Consider the following 19,941-nt stretch of genomic DNA (forward strand, 5'->3'; position numbering starts at 1 on the left):
CCGCCCCAATCCTGAAGGCGGCTGCACCTTCAAGTACAGCACCGCCACTCAGTGTGAACCTCCATCCAACATTCACTCCAAAATAGCTGCCCAGGGCGTGCACACGGCAGAGCCGCAGCAGGTTTCAGCGCCTATAATAACATGGCAGTGGACACATTTCAGCCACGAGCCATGAGGAATGGCGTAGAGAAACCCCAGGCTCGGCTTTGCTCCTGTCCCAGCAGGTCCAGGGCACCACTAAACAACCTGGTAGTATGCTCACATGCAGATTTAATGAGGCTGTTTCACTGTGTGGACGTGTGCCAAGAAAATCCAACTGGGCACACAGGGGGAAAGTGAGGAAGGAAAAGGGGTGCTGTGGGGGAAGGGGAGGAAAGCACCCACAGAAACTGAAGCAGCTCTGGGGTCATTTCCAATAGCTCCATAAATCTGGTCACTTCCCATTCTGGTCCAGTGGTTGGCCACAACGTGACCTAAAACTGGGCTGACCTCTCTGAAATCAACATCTCTCACGGAAATGAAACAAGAGATATACTTGTTTTGATGTATGGCTGGGTGACATATTATAAATATTACATCACATAACCACAGAGGATGCCAATCAATAAGAACTTTTTTTAGACAGCACTAAATGAACCATGGGTTCTTGCTTCTGAATACACTCCTTTAAGTTTCCTACTACTGCTTAAATGATTAATAGAAGACATATTGTCAGAAAATGCACTTAAAGTGAAAAACAGTAAACTGTAGAAATATCATTCATGTTTTCAACAATTTTATAGTGAAAATGTCTCATAAATTTGCATAGAGGCCCTCCTATTAGGCTCTCAGTAACAGCTTGAAGGAAGGCTGACTTCATGCTTTGTGGATGAAGGACCAGGAAAATATTATACCGAAAGGAAACAAAAGGTGGCTACATTGCTTTGTAGAAACCCAAATGCCACAGGAACTTGGCATTCAGAAGTCTTGTTGTGAAACTCTAAAATTTCTCAGGGACAAATAACGCACAAGCTCCAGGATGAAGAAAGGAGGGCTTTTTACAGACCACAAAACAGAAAGGCCTCATCCACTCATTCATCTCATCCAAATGCAAGGGTGATGATGCTTGTTAAACCAGATATTAAAAATTAGTAAAATGAATTAAAAAATTAGAACTTCCGTAGAACAGGCCTACAAGTCCGCTCACGCAGTCAGTACGTCACTGGGTGGGCCCACACTGAATCCTTCCACTGTTCTTAGTTCCTGTTTCTCTCAGAGGGTGAGCATCTTAACAGTGTTGTGGATTTTCTAAGGTAATTCTGACCAGATGTGAGTCCAGCTGCACGTGGCCCCTAGAATCCAGCTCTAGGGCAATCTTGACACATATGCAGTAACATACAGCCTTCCCAGCCCCAGCCCCCAACAGCTTCTGGGGTTACAGATCAGAAGTTAGGAGGGTATGATTGAAGGGTACCCAGGCATGCCCAGGAGAAGGATCACTCTTCTAGAATCCAATCTTTCCTAAAGAATCATGACCCAACAACCAACACTTGGGTGGATTCTGAAGGGGAGATCCTTGCTTTTTAATTGCATTTGTTGGTATCCAAGTGGATCTACTTCCAAACAGGCAGTGGGCACCCAAGGTGCCCAAAGAGCCCCACATTTCTCTATAAGTATTCAGTTCATCAGAGGGAAGGGTGATTTCAGGCCACCTCCTCTAGACAGATACCAGGCCCATATTCCACAGCCAGCGCTACTTTCGGTATTGATAAGGTTTCAAAGGGCAAGAAGATGCTGTCCTGACTTTCAGGAAGCCACTCTCTGGATGTTGACATGAGAAGAGAAATGTGAGAAAGTAAGAGAAATGTGTAAGAAGGAATATACAAAATGGTATGAGCGGTGAAAGAGAACCTGTCACTGCCTGGGAGGACAGTGTCGCAGAACAGCAGAACCAACAAAGAATTTAAATACTCTTCAGTCCAGTCGTTCTTAATTAAGCATCAATGTCACCTATTGCCTATTTTGTTGGATTTGGCACTAGATGCATCAAAACGCCCTGGATGAATCACAAGTAGAGCCTTGGTTAAGGGTCACTGATCGAAACTGTCCTCCCCATTTAAAAAGTCCCACCAGCAAAACTAGACTCCACATCAGATCTTCTGATCTGGCTCCTTATCCCACAGGTCTGAGTATTTTTTCCAATGAGACTAGTTACAATAACAACAGTAAAAATTATTATTAGCTTTTCTTTTTCTTTTACACCCTTATAAACCTTTCTTTGATACTGAATAGAGTGGAGTGGGAGATTTTCCTCAGTCTGTTCAGTTCAGTCGCCTCCGACCCTCTGTAACCCCATGAAGGGGGGGAGTTGCACGCCAGGCCTGTCATTACCAACTCCCGGAGTTCACCCAAACCCATGTGCATTGAGTCGGTGATGCCATCCAGCCATCTCATCCTCTGCCTCCCCTTCTCCTCCTGCCCCCAATCCCTCCCAGCAGCAGGGTCTTTAGTCTGTTGTTCTCATCCTAAAAAAAGTGCCTGCAGTTCAATTCACATATAACTTCATGAATGGGTAAATGAATGAACTTGTGTATGAATGTGTGCATACACACATACACATGTATATATACACATATACAATTTATTGGGTGATTTTAAGGAATTAAAACCAGAAATCTGAAGAAAAGAGTCAGAAAACAAGAATTTCCCCCAAAATGTTTGGTTTACTAAACATGATATCTGAGAGAACTTTCTTCCACCACCTGACCCTTCTAAGATATATTTTATAATAAGTTACTGCCAGAAGATAAAGTGTTTTAAAACAACCTCTTCATACATGAAACTACCTGTTAAAGGTGCCAAAGTTGATGAGAGTAACTGTTAAAGAAGAAAATTAAGTTCTAAGTGATTAACTTAGAAGATTGATTTATAAATTTTAACTATTTACTTGCTGGAAATTAACTATATTTCTCCTACGAGAAATCACATTTAAATCAATGGTATCACATCCCAGATAAAAGTCTTCATGAGAAAAATTGATTTATTACAGTTCTTTTAAGATAGGGATAGAACTTTATTCTAAGATGGCTGAAAAATAAGATTCCTTCAAAATTCTTCCCAATAAAGTACAACTGAAATTCTGCTGTACCCTATGTTTCTTTTAAAATATATAATTTTGAAGAGATTTCACTATTTCTTACAGCTTTGCCTTTATACAAAATGCATGCCCTTAAATACACTCCTTCATCACCACACACTTAAAAATCTGAACCCCAACAGGACCAGTTCCTCTCAAACTATTATCCTCTCTCGCCAATCTTCCAAAACTTACTTTCTAGTAGTCCTTCCTACTAAACAGATAGTTAATATCAAAATCAGATTGATTATATTGATTATATTCTTTGCAGCCAAAGATGGAGAAGCTCTATACAGTCAGCAAAAACAAGACTGGGAGCTGACTGTGTCTCAGACATGAACTCCTTATTGCCAAATTCAGACTTAAATTGAAGAAAGCAGGGAGAACCACTACACCATTCAGGTATGACCTAAATCAAATCCCTTATGATTATACAGTGGAAGTGAGGAATAGGCAAGGAATTAGATCTGATAGAGTTCCTGAAGAACTATGGACAGATGTTCATGACATTGTACAAGAGGCAGTGATCAAGACCATCCGCAAGAAAAAGAAATGCAAAAAGGCAAAACGGTTGTCTGAGGAGGCCTTACAAATAGCTGAGAAAAGAAGAAAAGCTAAAGGCAAAGGAGAAAGGTAAAATATACCCATTTGAATGCAGCGTTCCAAAGAACAGCAAGGAGAGATAAGAAAGCCTTCCTCAGTGATTAATGCAAAGAAATAGAGGAAAATAGAATGGGAAAGACTGGTGATCTCTTCAAGGAAATCAGAAAGGGAACATTTCATGAAAAGAAGAGCACAATAAAGGACAAAAATGGTATGGACCTCAGAGAAGCAGAATATATTAAGAAGAGGTGGCAAGAATACACAGAAGAACTGTACAAAAAAGATCTTCATGACCCAGATAGATAACCGTCATAGTGTGATCACTCACCTAGAGCCAGACATCCTGGAATGCAAAGTCAAGTGGGCTTTAGGAAGCATCACTATGAACAAAGCTAGTGGAGGTGATGGAATTCCAGTTGAGCTATTTCAAATCCTGAAAGTTGATGCTGTAAAAGTGCTGCACTCCTTATGCCAGCGCATTTGGAAAACTCAGCAGTGGCCACAGGACTGGAAAAGGTCAGTTCATTCCAATCCCAAAGAAAGGCAATGCCAAAGAATGCTCAAACTACTGTACAATTGCACTCATTTCACATGTTAGCAAAGTAATGCTCCAAATTCTCCAAGCCAGGCTTCAGCAATACGTGAACCATGAACTTCCAGATGTTCAAGCTGGATTTAGAAAAGGCAGAGGAACCAGAGATCAAATTGCCAACATCCAGTGGATCATCAAAAAAGCAAGAGAGTTGAAGAAAAACATCTACTTCTGTATGACTATGCCAAAGCCTTTGATGGTGTGGATCACAACAAACTGTGGCAAATTCTTCAAGAGATGGTAATACCAGACCACCTGACCTCCCTCCTGAGAAATCTGCACGCAAGTCAAGAGGTAACAGTTAGAACTGTAAATGGAACAAAAGACCGGTTTCAAATTGGGAAAGGAGTATGTCAAGGCTGTATATTTTCACCCTGCTTATTTAACTTATATGCACAGTACATCATGCAGAATGCTGGGCTGGATAAAACACAAGCTGGAATCAAGATTGCCAGGAGAAATATCAATAACCTCAGATACACAGATGACACCACCCTTATGGCAGAAAGTGAAGAGGAACTAAAGAGTCTCTTGATGAAAGTGAAAGAGTAGAGTGAAAAAGTTGGCTTAAAGCTCAACAATTCAGAAAACTAAGATCATGGCATCCAGCCCCATCACTTCATAGCAAATTGATGGGGAAACAATGGAAACAGTGAAAGACTTTATTTTTTCTTGGGCTCCAAAATCATTGCAGATTGTGATTGCAGCCATGAAATTAAAAGATCTTGCTCCTTGGAAGAAAAGCTATGACCAACCTAGACAACCTATTAAAAAGCAGAGACATTACTTTACCAACAAAGGTTCATGTAGTCAAATCTATGGTTTTTCTGGTAGTTGTGTATGGATGTGAGAGTTGGACTATAAAGAAAGCTGAGCACAGAAGAATTGATGCTTTCGAACTGTGGTGTTAGAGAACACTCTTGAGAGTCCCTTGGATTGCAAGAAGATCAAATCAGTGAATTCTAAAGGAAATCAGCCCTGAGTGTTCATTGGAAGTACTGATGTTGAAGCTGAAACTCCAATACTTTGGCCACCTGATGAAAAAGATTGACTCATTGGAAAAGACCCTGATGCTGGGAAAGATTGGGGGTGGGACGAGAAGGGGATGACAGAGGATGAGATGGTTGGATGGAATCACTGACACAATGGACATGAGTTTGAGTTAGCTCTGGAAGTTGGTGATTGACAGGGAAGCCTGGTGTGCTGCAGTCCGTGGGGTTTCAAAGAGTCGGACACGACTGAGTGACTGAACTGAACTGAGTCCTCCCTACCTTTTATTTCTTTCCTTCCTCCCTTTCTATTTCCCTCCCTCCTTGTACATTGATTCAGGTGGGGTGCCAGTGAGAGCTTATATTATAACTGAGAGAAAAGCTATACATATGAAAACATCATTTAAAACGTTTAGAAAACAATAATCAAGAATGAGAACATACAAAATTTAAAATGAAGAGCAAAAATAAAATGAGTTTAGTAAAATGGGTAAGATCAAAAAAGACTTCCTAAAGAGGACTTTGGATTAGGTATTTCAAAGCTGATAGTTCAGAAGCAGAGAGAAGAAAGAATAGTATTTTCACTTTGGACTCCATCAAAGACCAAAGTCATGGACCTTATGGAACTTTCTCTTGAGACTGTATATAAGCTCCCTAAACTTTCATGGGAAGGCCTCTTTCTCTAAGATGTGACTCTGAAGCAGACAGGAAGATCTTACAACACAGAGGAGGAGCCAGCGAAATACAGCCCATGGGTCTAATTTGGCCTGCTGCATGTTTTTGTAAATAAAATTTTATTGGAACACGGCATTGCCGATTCATTTACAAACTGTTCATTACTGTTACTGCTGCTGCTGCTGCTGCTGCTGCTGCTGCTGCTAAGTCACTTCAGTTGTGTCCGACTCTTTGCGACCTCACAGATGGCAGCCCACCAGGCTCCCCTGCCCCTGGGATTCTCCAGGCAAGAACACTGGAGTGGGTTGCCATTTCCTTCTCCAATGCATGAAAGTGAAAAGTGAAAGTGAAGTTGCTCAGTCATGTCTGACTCTTTGCGACCCCATGGACTGCAGCCTACCAGGCTCCTCTGTTCATTACTACTTATGCACTATAATAGAAGAGTTGAATAGTTGCAACAGAGGCCACATGACTTTCAAAGCATACGGTATTTAATATCCAGCCCTTTACAGACAAGTTGGTTAACCCCTGGGCTAGACCACTCAACGTCTTTTCATTTTTCTTGGCTCTTGTTACCCTCACTGAAGGGAGACTCTGGCCATAGGGTACCCAATGGGGTAAAGTTTAATATAGCATGAAGGGACCAGTGATGCTTACCAGACATCTACTGTGCACCCCAGAGTATAATATTCTCTCCCCAAAAATGTCATTTTTTTCTTTTCATACTATGCTCAAACCCCTAGATACTCACCTGTATCTCTTGTAGTCTTCCTCATCCTTTTCCAGGCTGACGAGCTCATTGGGACATGCCACATTCCCCAGGAGGCTGAGGTACTCCAGAGCTGGTGTCACTTCTGCCAGGTGATCAAGCAGATACTCCAAGTCAGTGATGTGACGAAGGTTAAGGATCTTGATCCAGAAAGACAAAAGGCTTAGCAAGGGACACAGACCATAACTGACAGGCACAGCCTAGCAGCTGATGAACCCCATCTGCTCCCAGGACATGACATGGATAGGGGTTGAAATCAACTTGCTGTGGGTGTCTGACATGGTTAGTTTTTCACTCCCACAGGGGACACAGATCAACTTTAATGAAAGCAAGAAATTACTTCCAAAGGTCTCATCAGAAATAACCCAGTTTCTCCTTTGGGGGTAGTCCATCATTAAAACCTGGGAATAGCGTGGATACAAACTGGGATTGGCCTCCTCTATGATCTGAGAGCCTGTTGTGGAGCTAGGCATTGCTCAGTGGCCTCACTGGTGGCAATAAGACATTACATTGGGTGAAAAGGAGTACACAGCTAAGAAGAAAAGACAAACAGAACAGGTGTAGGCCATAAATAGAGGCCATAACTACTGGGAGCCTACCAGTGAAAAGAGCTAGCTAACATTGTATCAGCAGACAGAATGGGGCCCTTACCAGGAAATGACGGTAGAGCATACAGGGGCTAAATCCATGATGGTAGATGCCACTGATAAGAATCAAAGAGTCGGGGTACCATTTCCAGGAAAAGAAGGTCAAATGAAATAAAAGGGGTGCCCTTACTCTGTGAGGATGCTACCTAACCTTGGGGGTGTTATCCCAATTTTCTCATACTTCAGTTTGTCAACTGAACTCCAAATCCAACCAACATCTGAATCCAGTCCCTAACATATCTGCCAGAGGATCACCACAGGGAAGTTTAAACTAGCTCTAACAACCATAAGAGAGAGTTTTTATTCCCCCAGAGACTGAATTCCCACACAGTGACTCAATTTAGCTAGTTGGGGAAGTCACAAAGAGTAAGCAATATCTCTCTTCCATGTGATGGCCTTTCAGATGGTTGAGGCTCACATATCTCCCTTCAACTTTATATTCTCTAAACTAAGTGCCTTCGAGCACTATTCATACATACGCTATGTAGAGATCACATGATTCATGTCAATGTATGGCAAAACCAATACAGTATTGTAAAGTAAAATAAAGTAAAAATAATAATAAAAAAAAGATCATATGGATGAACAGCACTAGACTGGGAGGGAGCAAGAGCAACACAATGAAAGGGAAAGCTCACAAGCAAGAGAGCGGAAATCTAGTTGAAGAGGGTCTGAGTGTCCGCATAGGTTGTGGGTGTCTACTGGCCAACATCATCATTTCCTACACAAAAGACAGGACACTGTACAACCGAGTTCTTGATCTTTCAAATCTTCAACACATGATACCCAGGAATGACCACAAAGGATCACTGGAATGAGGATGACAGATTAGAAGCCTATGGAGAAGATGAGTGAGAAGGTCCTACCAAGGAGGTAAGCTTGAAATACAGAGGGTAAGTGACCAGGAGTCAACACTTCAATGAATTTCATCACTCAAGACAAAACATACTTAATACTTCTTAAAGTTCAGTCACCACACTCTTTAAGAAAATTATCTAAGTAAAACTAATTAAAATGACAATGAACAATTTCAGGGAAAACTTGCCTTTTCCAGCAAGTACTATCTTTGCATGTTTCACAGTCATTACATTAAACGAAGAAAAGGAAAAAGAAGGAATCTTGCCAGTACTCTCCTACGAGTGCTGCCCTTCAGCCCAGGCAAAAGCATCTCAGAGACCCCTGTGCTTTGGAGTGGCTTCCTCAAAAATTTCTCAGTCTTAGTCCAGTACTCAGGATGGGCCAGAGCCAGCAGCATCACTCAGGGAGGATACTCCATGCCTCAACTTGGACCTGCATACACCTCAGCCCGAGTCCTGGTTTCTCCCCTTCAGGGTTCTCTCCAACCTTCTTGCCCACATATGGTACCCATTGGATACGCCAAGGAACAACAAGACTCATACCCATGAGGCTTTCCAGAAGCCTCAAGCCAGGTCCTAGTTCAAGGGGGGCAGGCAGACAAGCTGAACATTCTTACTGGCCAGCCAGTTTTACAGTATTTCTGTAAAACTCCAAGAGAGTGGGCCACTGAAAAGGCACTGATGTGTTGCTCTGAAGTGATTCAAAGTATTTATGTGGACAATGGCCCTGGAGAATCCATGGGAAGCCCTTTCTATTATGGACAACAAAGTCCAGATCAAACCTATTTCTCTCTTAGAGACAAGTTACTTAAACTTTCATCTTTTTTTTCATCTACCGCACAAAGGTGAGACTGTGAAGAAATGGAACTCAAAACTGGCAAGATCTCCAAGGTAGAGAAACACTAGACAACTGAGTTGGCTTAAAGTCCCAGTCATTCCTCAACATTTGGTAATTAGCCACGGGAAGGCTTTCATTCTACCATCCAGGGAAGTAGTGGTGGTGGTTTAGTCACTAAGTCATGTCCGACTCTTGCGATCCCATGGACAGTAGCCTGTCAGGCTCCTCTGTCCATGGGATTCTCCAGGCAAGAATACTGGAGTGGGTTTCCATGTCCTCCTCCAGAGGATCCTTCCAAACCAGGGATCAAACCCAGGTCTCCCACATTGCAGGCGGATTCTTTACCATCTGAGCCACCTGTAAAACTTAATTAAATAATGAAGTTATAAGGGAATTTGCAGGAAAAAATAGAAAAAGTTCTCATACATAGTATAAAAGAGATTATTTTCTAAATATTTCAATGTATGGTATCTGTCAACTTAAAAAATTTAATTTGCTTCGACACATTTTTTATTCCAAATACACATTCATCTCCATACCTAATTTTGTGTTTGTAATTATACAGTCTTTGCCTTTAAGAGAGCCTCTTCAAATTATGTAAGCGTTACACTTCGCAAAATCTGGATCTGCCTCTTAGCAGTAGGCTGTGGAGATGGAAACTCATTTGAATGTCTTGATCATGGGAATTTCTTGGGCAAAGGGTCTGCAGGCTTCAAGAAGCTTCAGCCATTCTGTGCCAGTGAATCCTAGAGGACTCACTGGAGTCTCAGAGTCTGCCTCCTTTAGGATATTTTGTGTAGCAGAAGCAAGTTCTTCTTCCTGAGCCTTCCAACTATCTGCTAAGTAATCATTTGGGCCGGGCAAGGTGGTCCCCTCGAATCCACACTGGTGAGGGATCACTTGCGCCTATCCCATGGATGCTCTGGATAAGAACAACGTCATTATGTTGACAGCACCACTGGAGACTGGAACGTGAGAAGTTTCCATTGGTTTCTTCATCTCCTGGGTCAATAAGGACGAGCACAGCCTTGTCTTGCCTGACTGTGCACTTGGGATGGAACCTGTCACATTCCTTCTGTCAAGTTGCAGAGAAAATTAACCGGAGACAATCAGCCGAGGGAACTTGGTGTCTCCAGCTAACCAATACTACCTTGGTGAAGACACTTTCAAGGATTCTCCTAAGGGTGATTTTTTTTTTCTCTCCTTTTAAAATGTGAAGCTATCTGGCACAGTTTTAACTCTCTCCAGCTGGGTTCTCAGCACACACCTGGTTTCCCTCATCAAGTCTTCTCCAGAGTACTTGCCATTTAGACTTTTCTCAACGCTGTCTACAGAAAGTTGCCATTGCAGAGCCCAGCTCTCATGGCTAGGTTTGCCAAGGGAGATTTTCTGCAGAGCGCCAAAGATCAAAGCCACATCTTGCCTTGAAAGTTTGGAGCCCGAGGCAGGAGGGGAATCTCATGGTGTCATGTTGGGTTGCACAGGTCTGAAGCTGCTTCCCAGGTGAGAGTGGGCACATCTCTCCCTCTGTGTTCAACCCCAGGTCAAAGGGCAGCACCTATGACTCCTGGGGGTATTTCAATTAGAGCTTATCCTGATAGAAGATTTGCAAATGCTGAACAGCCTACATGACATATTTGATTCGCACACACACAGGTGTCTGAAAGATGATCACATCCAGATAACAACTAAGGAAACTTGCAGTCAAAGATCACACAATGACTAAAAGGCAGAGTCTATATTCAGACCTAAGTCCTACAAAATGACAATTCTAGGGGCCACAAAGAGAGGAATTTAAAAAACAAAAACATGAGGAGTCTTCTGTGCTTTTGTAGAATATCACCAGGTGCTGTCATCCGGTTGTACTCCTACCTCAGTCACTTTCAATTTGGGATCAGGCATTTAAGGCATAAAAGCCTTGGCTAACAGTAAAATGTGCAAGGAACTTGTAACGGTTCAAGGTGTTAAAGTGATTTCCCATATATATTATGCCAGCACTATCAACAATACTCTCGGATGTATAATACTCAATGTACAGGTAAAGAAAATGAAGCCTCTGACAAGATACAGCCCCTTCTTCAAGATGACACAGTAAATTCTATGGGAACTCCAGTCTGGCCTCCTAACCCCACTCACTGGTCTCCTAACCACAGCCCAGCTATGTGACATGGAGCACTATTCTATCTTCCTGTTGGCGCCACAGTTCACAGCTCTCTCTTCCTGCATGTGCTGAAGCCAACAGAGAATCAGAAAATAATGAAATGAAGTGTGACTTAAAATGAAGTCAGCTTATCACCTTTCCTCTACCCACCCCCAAAGGCAAGTGGGAGAGAACCATTTGGCTAACGATCTTTTCCTGCCATTTCCGTTGTTCCCTTATTCGGGGCTGGGTATTTAGACATGATATGGCTGCGACTGTCCATGCTTATGGGTGAGTGGGTGAGTGAGAGAGAGAGCGAGAACATGAATGCTGGAAGAGGAAGTCAACACCATGGCTAGTGACAACAGTGACCAGACAAAGAGAGAAGAGATAAGCAACGAACAGGAGATGAAGAGCTAGACTGAGACAACATGGTCTACCACAACAGGAGCCAAAACCTGAGGGCTGAACAGAAATGGAACAAAGAGCTGAGAGGGCAAGGAGGAAGCATGCAGTGGGCAAGGGAGGCGTTGGTGAATCTAGAAGAAATGTGCCAAATATTTGGTTTGGGTTCTGGAATCCCCCTCATATTTGTTCTACATTTGATATGTGGCTTGCATTGGCCATGAGGCAGCAACATCTCTGGTGCAAACAGAGTTTGAAAAGTAGTTGCACATTGAGCTTTGCTCTTGGGGCATCCCTCCCACATAGAGAGGCCTGTGCTAGCCTGTTGGAGACATGGAGTTCCACTAACAACCAATACCGACCTCCAGACATATAAGCAAGGCAATCTCAGATCATCCAGCCCTAGCAGAGCCTCCAAATAACTGTGGCTGCCTGAGTGACCCACAGAAGATGAGCAGAACCACCCAGTTGAGCCCTGCCCAAATAGCTGACATACAGAATTATAAACAAAAAAAATATTGGTTTTTGTAAGACTCTAAGTTTTGGAGTGGGTTGTTGTGCAGCAAAGCTAATGGACAGAGCCAAAGTCCAAGGTATTTCATGGAGTAGCATCATGGCACCTCAAAACTGCTGTAGAGCCGGGGCATTCAAACAAGCAGGTGGGAGAGTCAGTGGCTGGAAAGACAGAGGATGGCACATAGCGTTCCTGCTGCTTCTACCTGTCTTTCATTTTTTGATTTCTTGGTCAAGTGTACAAGGTAAGGAAGCCAACCTTTGGGATCATACCAGTAGACCAGAGGAGAAAGAAGACATGCTCCATCATGAAAAAGCCAACTGCTGGTTTTTGTATATACTGGCAATAAAGCACTTACAAGAATATAGTGATATCACTAGCCAGCTCTACAGCTACAGATTGCCTTCTGCTTCCTTCTGGTTCCTTCCACACCACCAACATTGATCCCTCAGCCACAGACAAGAGATGCTAGAACAGGGAAAGGACTGAACTAAGGAAAAACAAGAAGCCTACTAATCTCTGGTGATAGCCACACTGAGAATAAAACCATCAGCCAGTCTAGCTTATCACTTTAAAAATGAAAAACATTCTACACAGCAAAGGAATCTGCCAACAAAATAAAAAGGTAACTCACTGAATGGGAGAAAATAATTATAAATACTATTTTATGAGGGACTAACGTCTAACCTATATAAAGAACCCATAAAACTCAATAGCCAAAAAAAAAAAAAAGAAAAAAAATTACAATTACAAAATGGACAGAAGATCTGAGTAGACATTTTTCCAAAGAAGACAGACAGATGACCAACGGGTACATGAAAAGATGTTCAACATCACTGATCATTAGAGAAATGCAAATCAAAACCACCCTGTGATTTCACGTTATGCCTGTTAGAATGGCTACTATCAAAAAGACAAGAAACAATGACTGCTGGTGAGGATGTGAAGAAAGGGAACCCTTGAACACTGCTGACGGGAATGTAAGCCGGTGCAGCCACTATGGAAAACAGTATGGATGCTTCTCAAAAAAATTAAACATAAGACTAGCATTTGATCCAGGATTCCACTCCTGGATATTTATCCAAAGAAAGCAAAAACACGAACCTGAAAAGCTATGTGTAGCCCCATGCTCACGGCAGCATTATTTGCAATAGCCGAGACGTGGAAACAACGTTGAGTGTCTATCAGTGGATGAATGGGTAAAGAAAGTGTGATACACACGCACACACAAAACACAATGTTATTCACCCATAAAAAGAATGAAATCTTGCTATATGTAACAACGTGGGTGGACCTCAAGAACTTTTTCATGCTGAGTGAAATAAGTCAGAGAAAGACAAATGCTGTATGATCTCTCTCATATGTGGAACCTCAAACAACAATAGCATTAAGACCAACCTCATACATAAAAAGAAGAGATCGGTGGTTGCCAGAAGAGGGAGTGGAGGGTGGGAGAAATGGTGACCTCTTTTGGCTGCTGTTGTTTTTAGTTTAAATAAATTAACTGAATGAATGAATGAATTCTAATGTGAATCCCTGCACATTTTCAACATATTCTAAACCAGGTTATGAAAATGAATCCTCTAAAATGAGAGATAATAATGCCTAGTAAATTCACATGAAACATGAATCTTAGTAGACTCTAACCTATTTAATCTAACCAGGTAATCTGTCAACCATCAATATTTGCTCAATATCTCTTCGACTGCTAGTGGTAATAGAAAAGAGCAATACTATAACCAATGAATATTAAACACATAGGTATCCAAAAGAAATACTTTCCAATAGTTATTATACAAATCAGTGATTGAGCAAAAAAAATCACCCACTAATTCATCTGCAGATTGTCATGATATGAAATGGCATTCTCTCATAGTGGGTGTGCCCTTCTTTTAATTGTCTGGCTCAAGCTGGTGCTAAAATGAGTTTGCATGTCTTGGGATGTATCAACTAATAGTACAGAGAAGTGGCCAGGAACTGTGTTGAGTGAGAAGAGGAATTGAGTTTGGGATTAGCATTTGCTGTACAAGCTTTGTGGCTTCATCTGTGGGCTGTTAGGGAAGCCCTTCTCACAGCACCATTTCTTATATTGCTATCTTGACAACATCCCGGAGCAGAGGCAGCTGGTTTTATAGTCACACAAAAATCTGCTTTGCATATATCACCATTGCACTTTGATTCCAACACACACACAAAATTTTCATACATTCCTCTTTGTCAGTTTTTCTAACAGGCAGGTGAAAGCTGTAAAATCACACGTACAAAAAAAAAAAGAAAAGAAACAGAGGCTCTCAGAAGCTTAGCTGTGTGGCCATGGTAACCGTAATTAAACTGCCACCTGAACCCCAAGTCCAACAACTCCAACACTCTACAGTAATGTGGGACACAGAATATGAGCATGGGGTCCATAGGAGGAAACATATCATTCAAATTCTAGTCTAATTATCCTTTTATTCTTAATTGATTTCAGACTATCAAGCAGTTAATCATCTCAAATGGCAAGGAAGCTATAAGACCCTATAATTATCTGAAAAATTATTCTCAGTAATTTTTATTCAATTCTTTGCTAATATTTGCAACAACCAGGAAATCTGGTTGACCAAAGGATAGGAGAGGAAAAAATAATCCATGAATATTTCATTATGATAAGGACTCATATTTACTTGTAAGCCTTCTCATTCTTCTAAGAAAATACCAATTAATAATGGCCACAAACAGCATCTTTTACTGAATAAATATTAACTTCTAACAACATATAAGCAGTGATTAATAAATAATTTTGCAAATCATTCTGACAGCTGACATAAACACATATGCCAATCTTAACGTATACAACGCTGAGCCGGAAGAAGCACAAGCTGGATTCAAGACTGATGGGAGAAATATCAATCACCTCAGATATGCAGATGACACTACCCTTCTGGCAGAAAGTGAAGAGGAACTAAAAAGCCTCTTGATGAAAGTGAAAGAGGAGAGTGAAAAAGTTGGCTTAAAGCTCAACATTCAGAAAACGAAGATCATGGCATCTGGTCCCATCACTTCATGGCAAACAGATGGGGAAACAGTGGCAGACTTTATTTTTTTGGACTCCAAAATCACTGCAGATGGTGACTGCAGCCATGAAATTAAAAGACGCTTACTCCGTGGGAGGAAAGTTATGACCAACCTAGATAGCATATTCAAAAGCAGAGACATCACTTTGCCAACAAAGGTCCATCTAGTCAAGGCTATGGTTTTTCCTGTGGTCATGTATGGATGTGAGAGTTGGACTGTGAAGAAGGCTGAGCGTCGAAGAATTGATGCTTTTGAACTGTGGTGTTGGAGAAGACTCTTGAGAGTCCCCTGGACTCCAACCAGTCCATTCTAAAGGAGATCATATGGGAGAATGGCATTCTATCATGTATACTATCATGTAAGAATTGAATCGCTAATCTATGTCTGACGCAGGATACAGCATGCTTGGGGCTGGTGCATGGGGATGACCCACAGAGATGTTACGGGGAGGGAGGTGGGAGGGGGGTTCATGTTTGGGAACACATGTAAGAATTAAAGATTTTAAAATTAAAAAAAAAAAAGAAAAAAAAATAAAAATGAAACATAGTTAAAAAAAAATAATAATAAAAAAAATAAAGGAGATCAGTCCTGGGTGTTCTTTGGAAGGACTGATGCTAAAGCTGAAACTCCAGTACTTTGGCCACCTCATGCAAAGAGTTGACTTATTGGAAAAGACTCTGATGCTGGGAGGGATTGGGGGCAGGAGGAGAAGGGGACAACAGAGGATGAGGTGGCTGGATGGCATCACCGACTCGATGGACATGAGTCTGAGTGAACTCCGGAAGTTGGTGATGGACAAGGAGGCCTGGCGTGCTGCGATTCATGGGGTCGCAAAGAATCGGACACGACTGAGAGACTGAACTGAACATGTATATCTAGCTTTATTTCATACTTTGTGGGAAAATGCCCCATCCTGTTTCTAACTTACCATGTGAACACAAACATGTGATTAAACCACTTCAGGTCTCAAACACTCCATCCATAAAACAAGGTGATTGGATTTCAAGTCTGAGACAACACAGTCAAGTGGAAAGAACTCTGGATCTGGCCTCAGTTGAGACTGAATCCAGGGCCTGGTATCTTGTTAAACATCTGGCTGTGGGCCTGTCCTTCAATTCTTTGCTAATCTAGGTAAATAAAGAAACCACACCCTTCTCAAAGGGTTTGCAAGAACAAAAACAAATACACTTAAAGTTACCAAGCACAGTCCCTCATCCATAGGAGTGCTCAATAAAGAACAGCTAGCTGATCATAACAATTCCTTCATCCCACAATCATTTATTAAACTTCAACTTTGTGCCAGACATTCTTCTAGGTGTGAAGGAAACAAGCAGTAACAAAGCTGAAAAAACAGCCTGTTTCAGCACACTGGCACTGTGCGGGCATAGAGGTGGCACTGTGTGGACATAGAGGTGGCACTGGGCGGGCATAGAGGTCTACAGCTCTGCTGGGAGGAGCTGTGCGCCTCACACTGCATAACCCTGTGATTCATTTCTCAGCCTCATTACAGAATCCAGAGCAATGGATCCCTCTGAAGTATCACCCCAGGCTGCTGGATCCTCACCACCTTAAGGAGAAACCACACACTGGAATGGCTCTCCTTGGCCCTTCTCATCATCCCAGTACTGTAAACACCACGGGGGGCAGAGCTGGACCTGGGCTTCACACTTATCTTCCACCTGAGCCCCTTTCCCCTCTCTCCGGTCAGAAGTGTTCCGCAAGTCTGCCCCAGAGCCTTCCAGAACCCTCCGTGGAGGCTGAAGTTGCTTGGCCGCACTACCCTCTGCTTCCCACCAGAGGTCGCCCTCCCACACAAGCCCAAGCAAACAGAAGCCGGCTTTGCCTTCTCGGCAGCAGTGACATTATTTTCTTTCTCTATTTTTATCTATTAAAAAGATTTCTTCACAGCCATAACTTAGATCTCTACACTAAAATGGAGCAACAGGAAGATATAATGGTGCATTTCATTTATGAATGACCTATAATAAATTACTCTGAAGTGTCCCGAGTGCCAGGAGACAGAACGCTTTGTCTGCCCACGGACTGTATTTCACCTACTTTAATTTAGCTGACACATAAAACTCATTTGACATTTCACAGGTATTTGTGTGGGGGGGATGGCCTGCGGGAGGGGACCACTGCGGGGCCAGGCAGGGAGTGGGGGCAGGGGCAGAGACAAGGATATTTGGTTCTTGTTGAGGGTTAAGGTGTGGAGCCTGGGTAGCCCCGGCAACACGAGGTCATCGCCGAGCAGATTGTTGTCCAAGATGAGTTCCTCCAGGCTCCCGAACGCGCTCAGTCCTTCCAGTGACCTGCAATGACAAAGGCAACAGGAAAAATGGTCCTGCACTAAATCAGGGAGGCCATTATGAGCCGAAATAAATATTTTAACCTTCCCTTTCAGGACTGGGAATAGTTTGGGCTTGGTGCCTGTCAGCAAAGTGAATGACAAGAATTAGTAGAGGGAGCCGGGGCGGGGGCAGCCGGGGAGAAGGGGCCGCTGGCACTCACCGCATCCTTCACGCATTGCCAACATGAAGGATGAGGGTCACTTACTGAGTAGCCAGGATCCAAAACAAAGGGCTTCAGATACGGCCTGCAGGATAAATTTGTCAATGTCTTGTGGCTTCAGGCACCCAGCCTCGGCTGACCCTAACCTCCATTCCCAAGATAAATAACTCTGTCACAGTTCACCTTCATTCCCTGGACACAAATTTAAGTTGTCATCCATCATTTCTGCCCAGAAATATCATACCCTCTTACAATAATAAATATAACTTCAAGTATCATTTCTTAGCTGTTCTCTGCGCAGTCCTAGGAAACGGCAGGGAAGGATTCCTTTCTCTGCATTCACCGCCTTTGACTTTCCCCCTACCTCTGCTTTTTTTTTTTTTTTTTTTCTTTACTAATCACTTAATTTGCTTCTGCCCAGTGTCCCAGTGGCTACCTCAAAAGGCAAGACACCCGGGGAAGCACACAGTCACTCCAGTCCGAGGGGCCGTTTCTTTTTCTTTCATGATTTCTTTTTGTTAGGCAAGGGTAGGTTAAGAAAGGGGTTGAGGGAATTTCTGCCTCAAGGCTCCCTGCTTGATGTTTATGGTTTTAATTTATGGATAGTGGATTTCTCACTTTAGTTTTTGAAGGAAAAAAAAGCACTGAATCCAACAGTGGAGATGCGGAGGCAGTAAAGGAAACAGACATCGGAAAGGATGCAGTACCCAGCTCAGGGCAAAAAAGTATCAGAAAGGGGAAAACCACCCTGGTCACAGGCATAGCTGAAAGTTAACTCGCAAGGTAAGGGGTGCACGAGGTGCCAGCAGCGAGGGGCAGTTGGCGCATGTGCCTGGCCGGTGCACACTGACGGTGATTACAGAAAGCCACCCAATGGAGGGACTCACAGGGCCAGGCCACATGCTCCCAGCTCGTTCACCTGCCAGACCCAAGAGCTGTGCTGAGCTTGCAGAGGCTGACAGCTGAGCTACGACCTGGCCAGAGGGCTGGCTTGCATGGGCTCCCTGGCTCTTCTATAAAATGTAACCAATCGGGGAGATGTTGTCTACACTATTTATGCATTTACTGATAGCACTTCCATTACAGACCCCCTTGCTTGCCTATGCTATGCCTAGACCTGTGGTTTGAGTGTGAACTTGAGTACCAGACCTTTCTCGTGACATCCATCCAAAACGACTCCAAAATTAAGAGGCAATACTTGGGAGGTGAGAGAAGCAATTCAACACTCAGACTTCACTGGGCCCAGAGCGCCACCAGCAGCTCCGTTCCTGCCCCAAACCTCCAGGTGGCCCTAGCCAGGGCCTAGCACCCAGACCACACCAAATCCCCGTAACTGACACTATATACCCCACAGCGGGGGGTGTGGGTGGGGGTGTACTGCATACATCTGGGGTCAAGGGTCAACAGAGTCATCAAGTTCCATTTCCTCCTTCTCTTCTCTCTTCTTCCTCATGTTTCAGGAAGGCATGCAGTCAGGAAGACCTGTCCCGTCATTTACTTGCAGCCTGAATTTGGGTGTCTCAATAAGCCCCATGAGCTCCCTTCATCTATGTTGCCTGTAGCTATTGAATCTTATGGAGAATAAGTGAGAGAGGAGTAACAACGTACTAGCAAATACTGGTTTCATTCTTTTGCTTCCTCCTTTCATTCGCTGATTTTTCTGGAAGCCCTGACCTTTGGTCAGGGATCCTGATGCAGGGGATGTGCAGAGAAACAGATGTGCAAAGGTGTGTAGTAAGGGTGGCTTCTCATGGAAATGCCAACCTTTCCTGAAGTCCCTTCCTCCTTGGGGGTTAATGAGTGCTGATGCCAAAGTGCTTTTCAGAACTAGCCCCTGTTTATCTCTAGGGGAGTCGAGGCCACCTCCACATCAGGGCACCTAACAGACAGGTAATAAGTCCTTGTGCTCAAACATCAGCTGGGCTCTGGTCAAAGGCACGTCCAAAATACACACCATCCTGGAGTAGTGCAAATATAATGCTCTTATCAGGAGAATCAGCAAATGGTTGGCAACTGGCAAGCTGAAGAAAGCTCCTTTCCAAGAGTGCTTCAGGGGAGGCATAAAACAAAATGACACAGCATGGTGAGGACAAAGCCTGAAACACTGGGAGTGCTGCACAGATGCCTTTCCCTCTGGGGGGTGGGCTCTGGGGCAGAACTCAAAACAGGAGGAAGACTTCAGAGAGCAGTTCAGAAGCTCAGGCTCAAATCCCCTGTCACTTGCCTGGTTCG

General features: G+C 43.2%; 1 protein-coding gene across 1 annotated transcript in view; it reads right to left on the reverse strand.

Annotated features, from left to right (window-relative positions):
• The window catches only part of LRMDA (leucine rich melanocyte differentiation associated), a 511,149-nt gene extending 493,435 nt beyond the window's left edge, over positions 1 to 17,714 (reverse strand). The window contains exons 1-3 of the mRNA XM_052639700.1: positions 17,710 to 17,714; positions 17,384 to 17,510; positions 6,726 to 6,865 (exon numbers count right to left, since the gene is read on the reverse strand). Of these exons, the coding sequence (XP_052495660.1) occupies positions 6,726 to 6,865; positions 17,384 to 17,510; positions 17,710 to 17,714 (272 nt within the window). The remainder of the gene's footprint in view (positions 1 to 6,725; positions 6,866 to 17,383; positions 17,511 to 17,709) is intronic.
• Positions 17,715 to 19,941: the final 2,227 nt, after the last annotated feature.

The sequence above is a fragment of the Budorcas taxicolor genome, chromosome 5 (genome assembly GCF_023091745.1).
Source record: "Budorcas taxicolor isolate Tak-1 chromosome 5, Takin1.1, whole genome shotgun sequence".
In the NCBI taxonomy this organism is placed as follows: Eukaryota; Metazoa; Chordata; class Mammalia; order Artiodactyla; family Bovidae; genus Budorcas; species Budorcas taxicolor.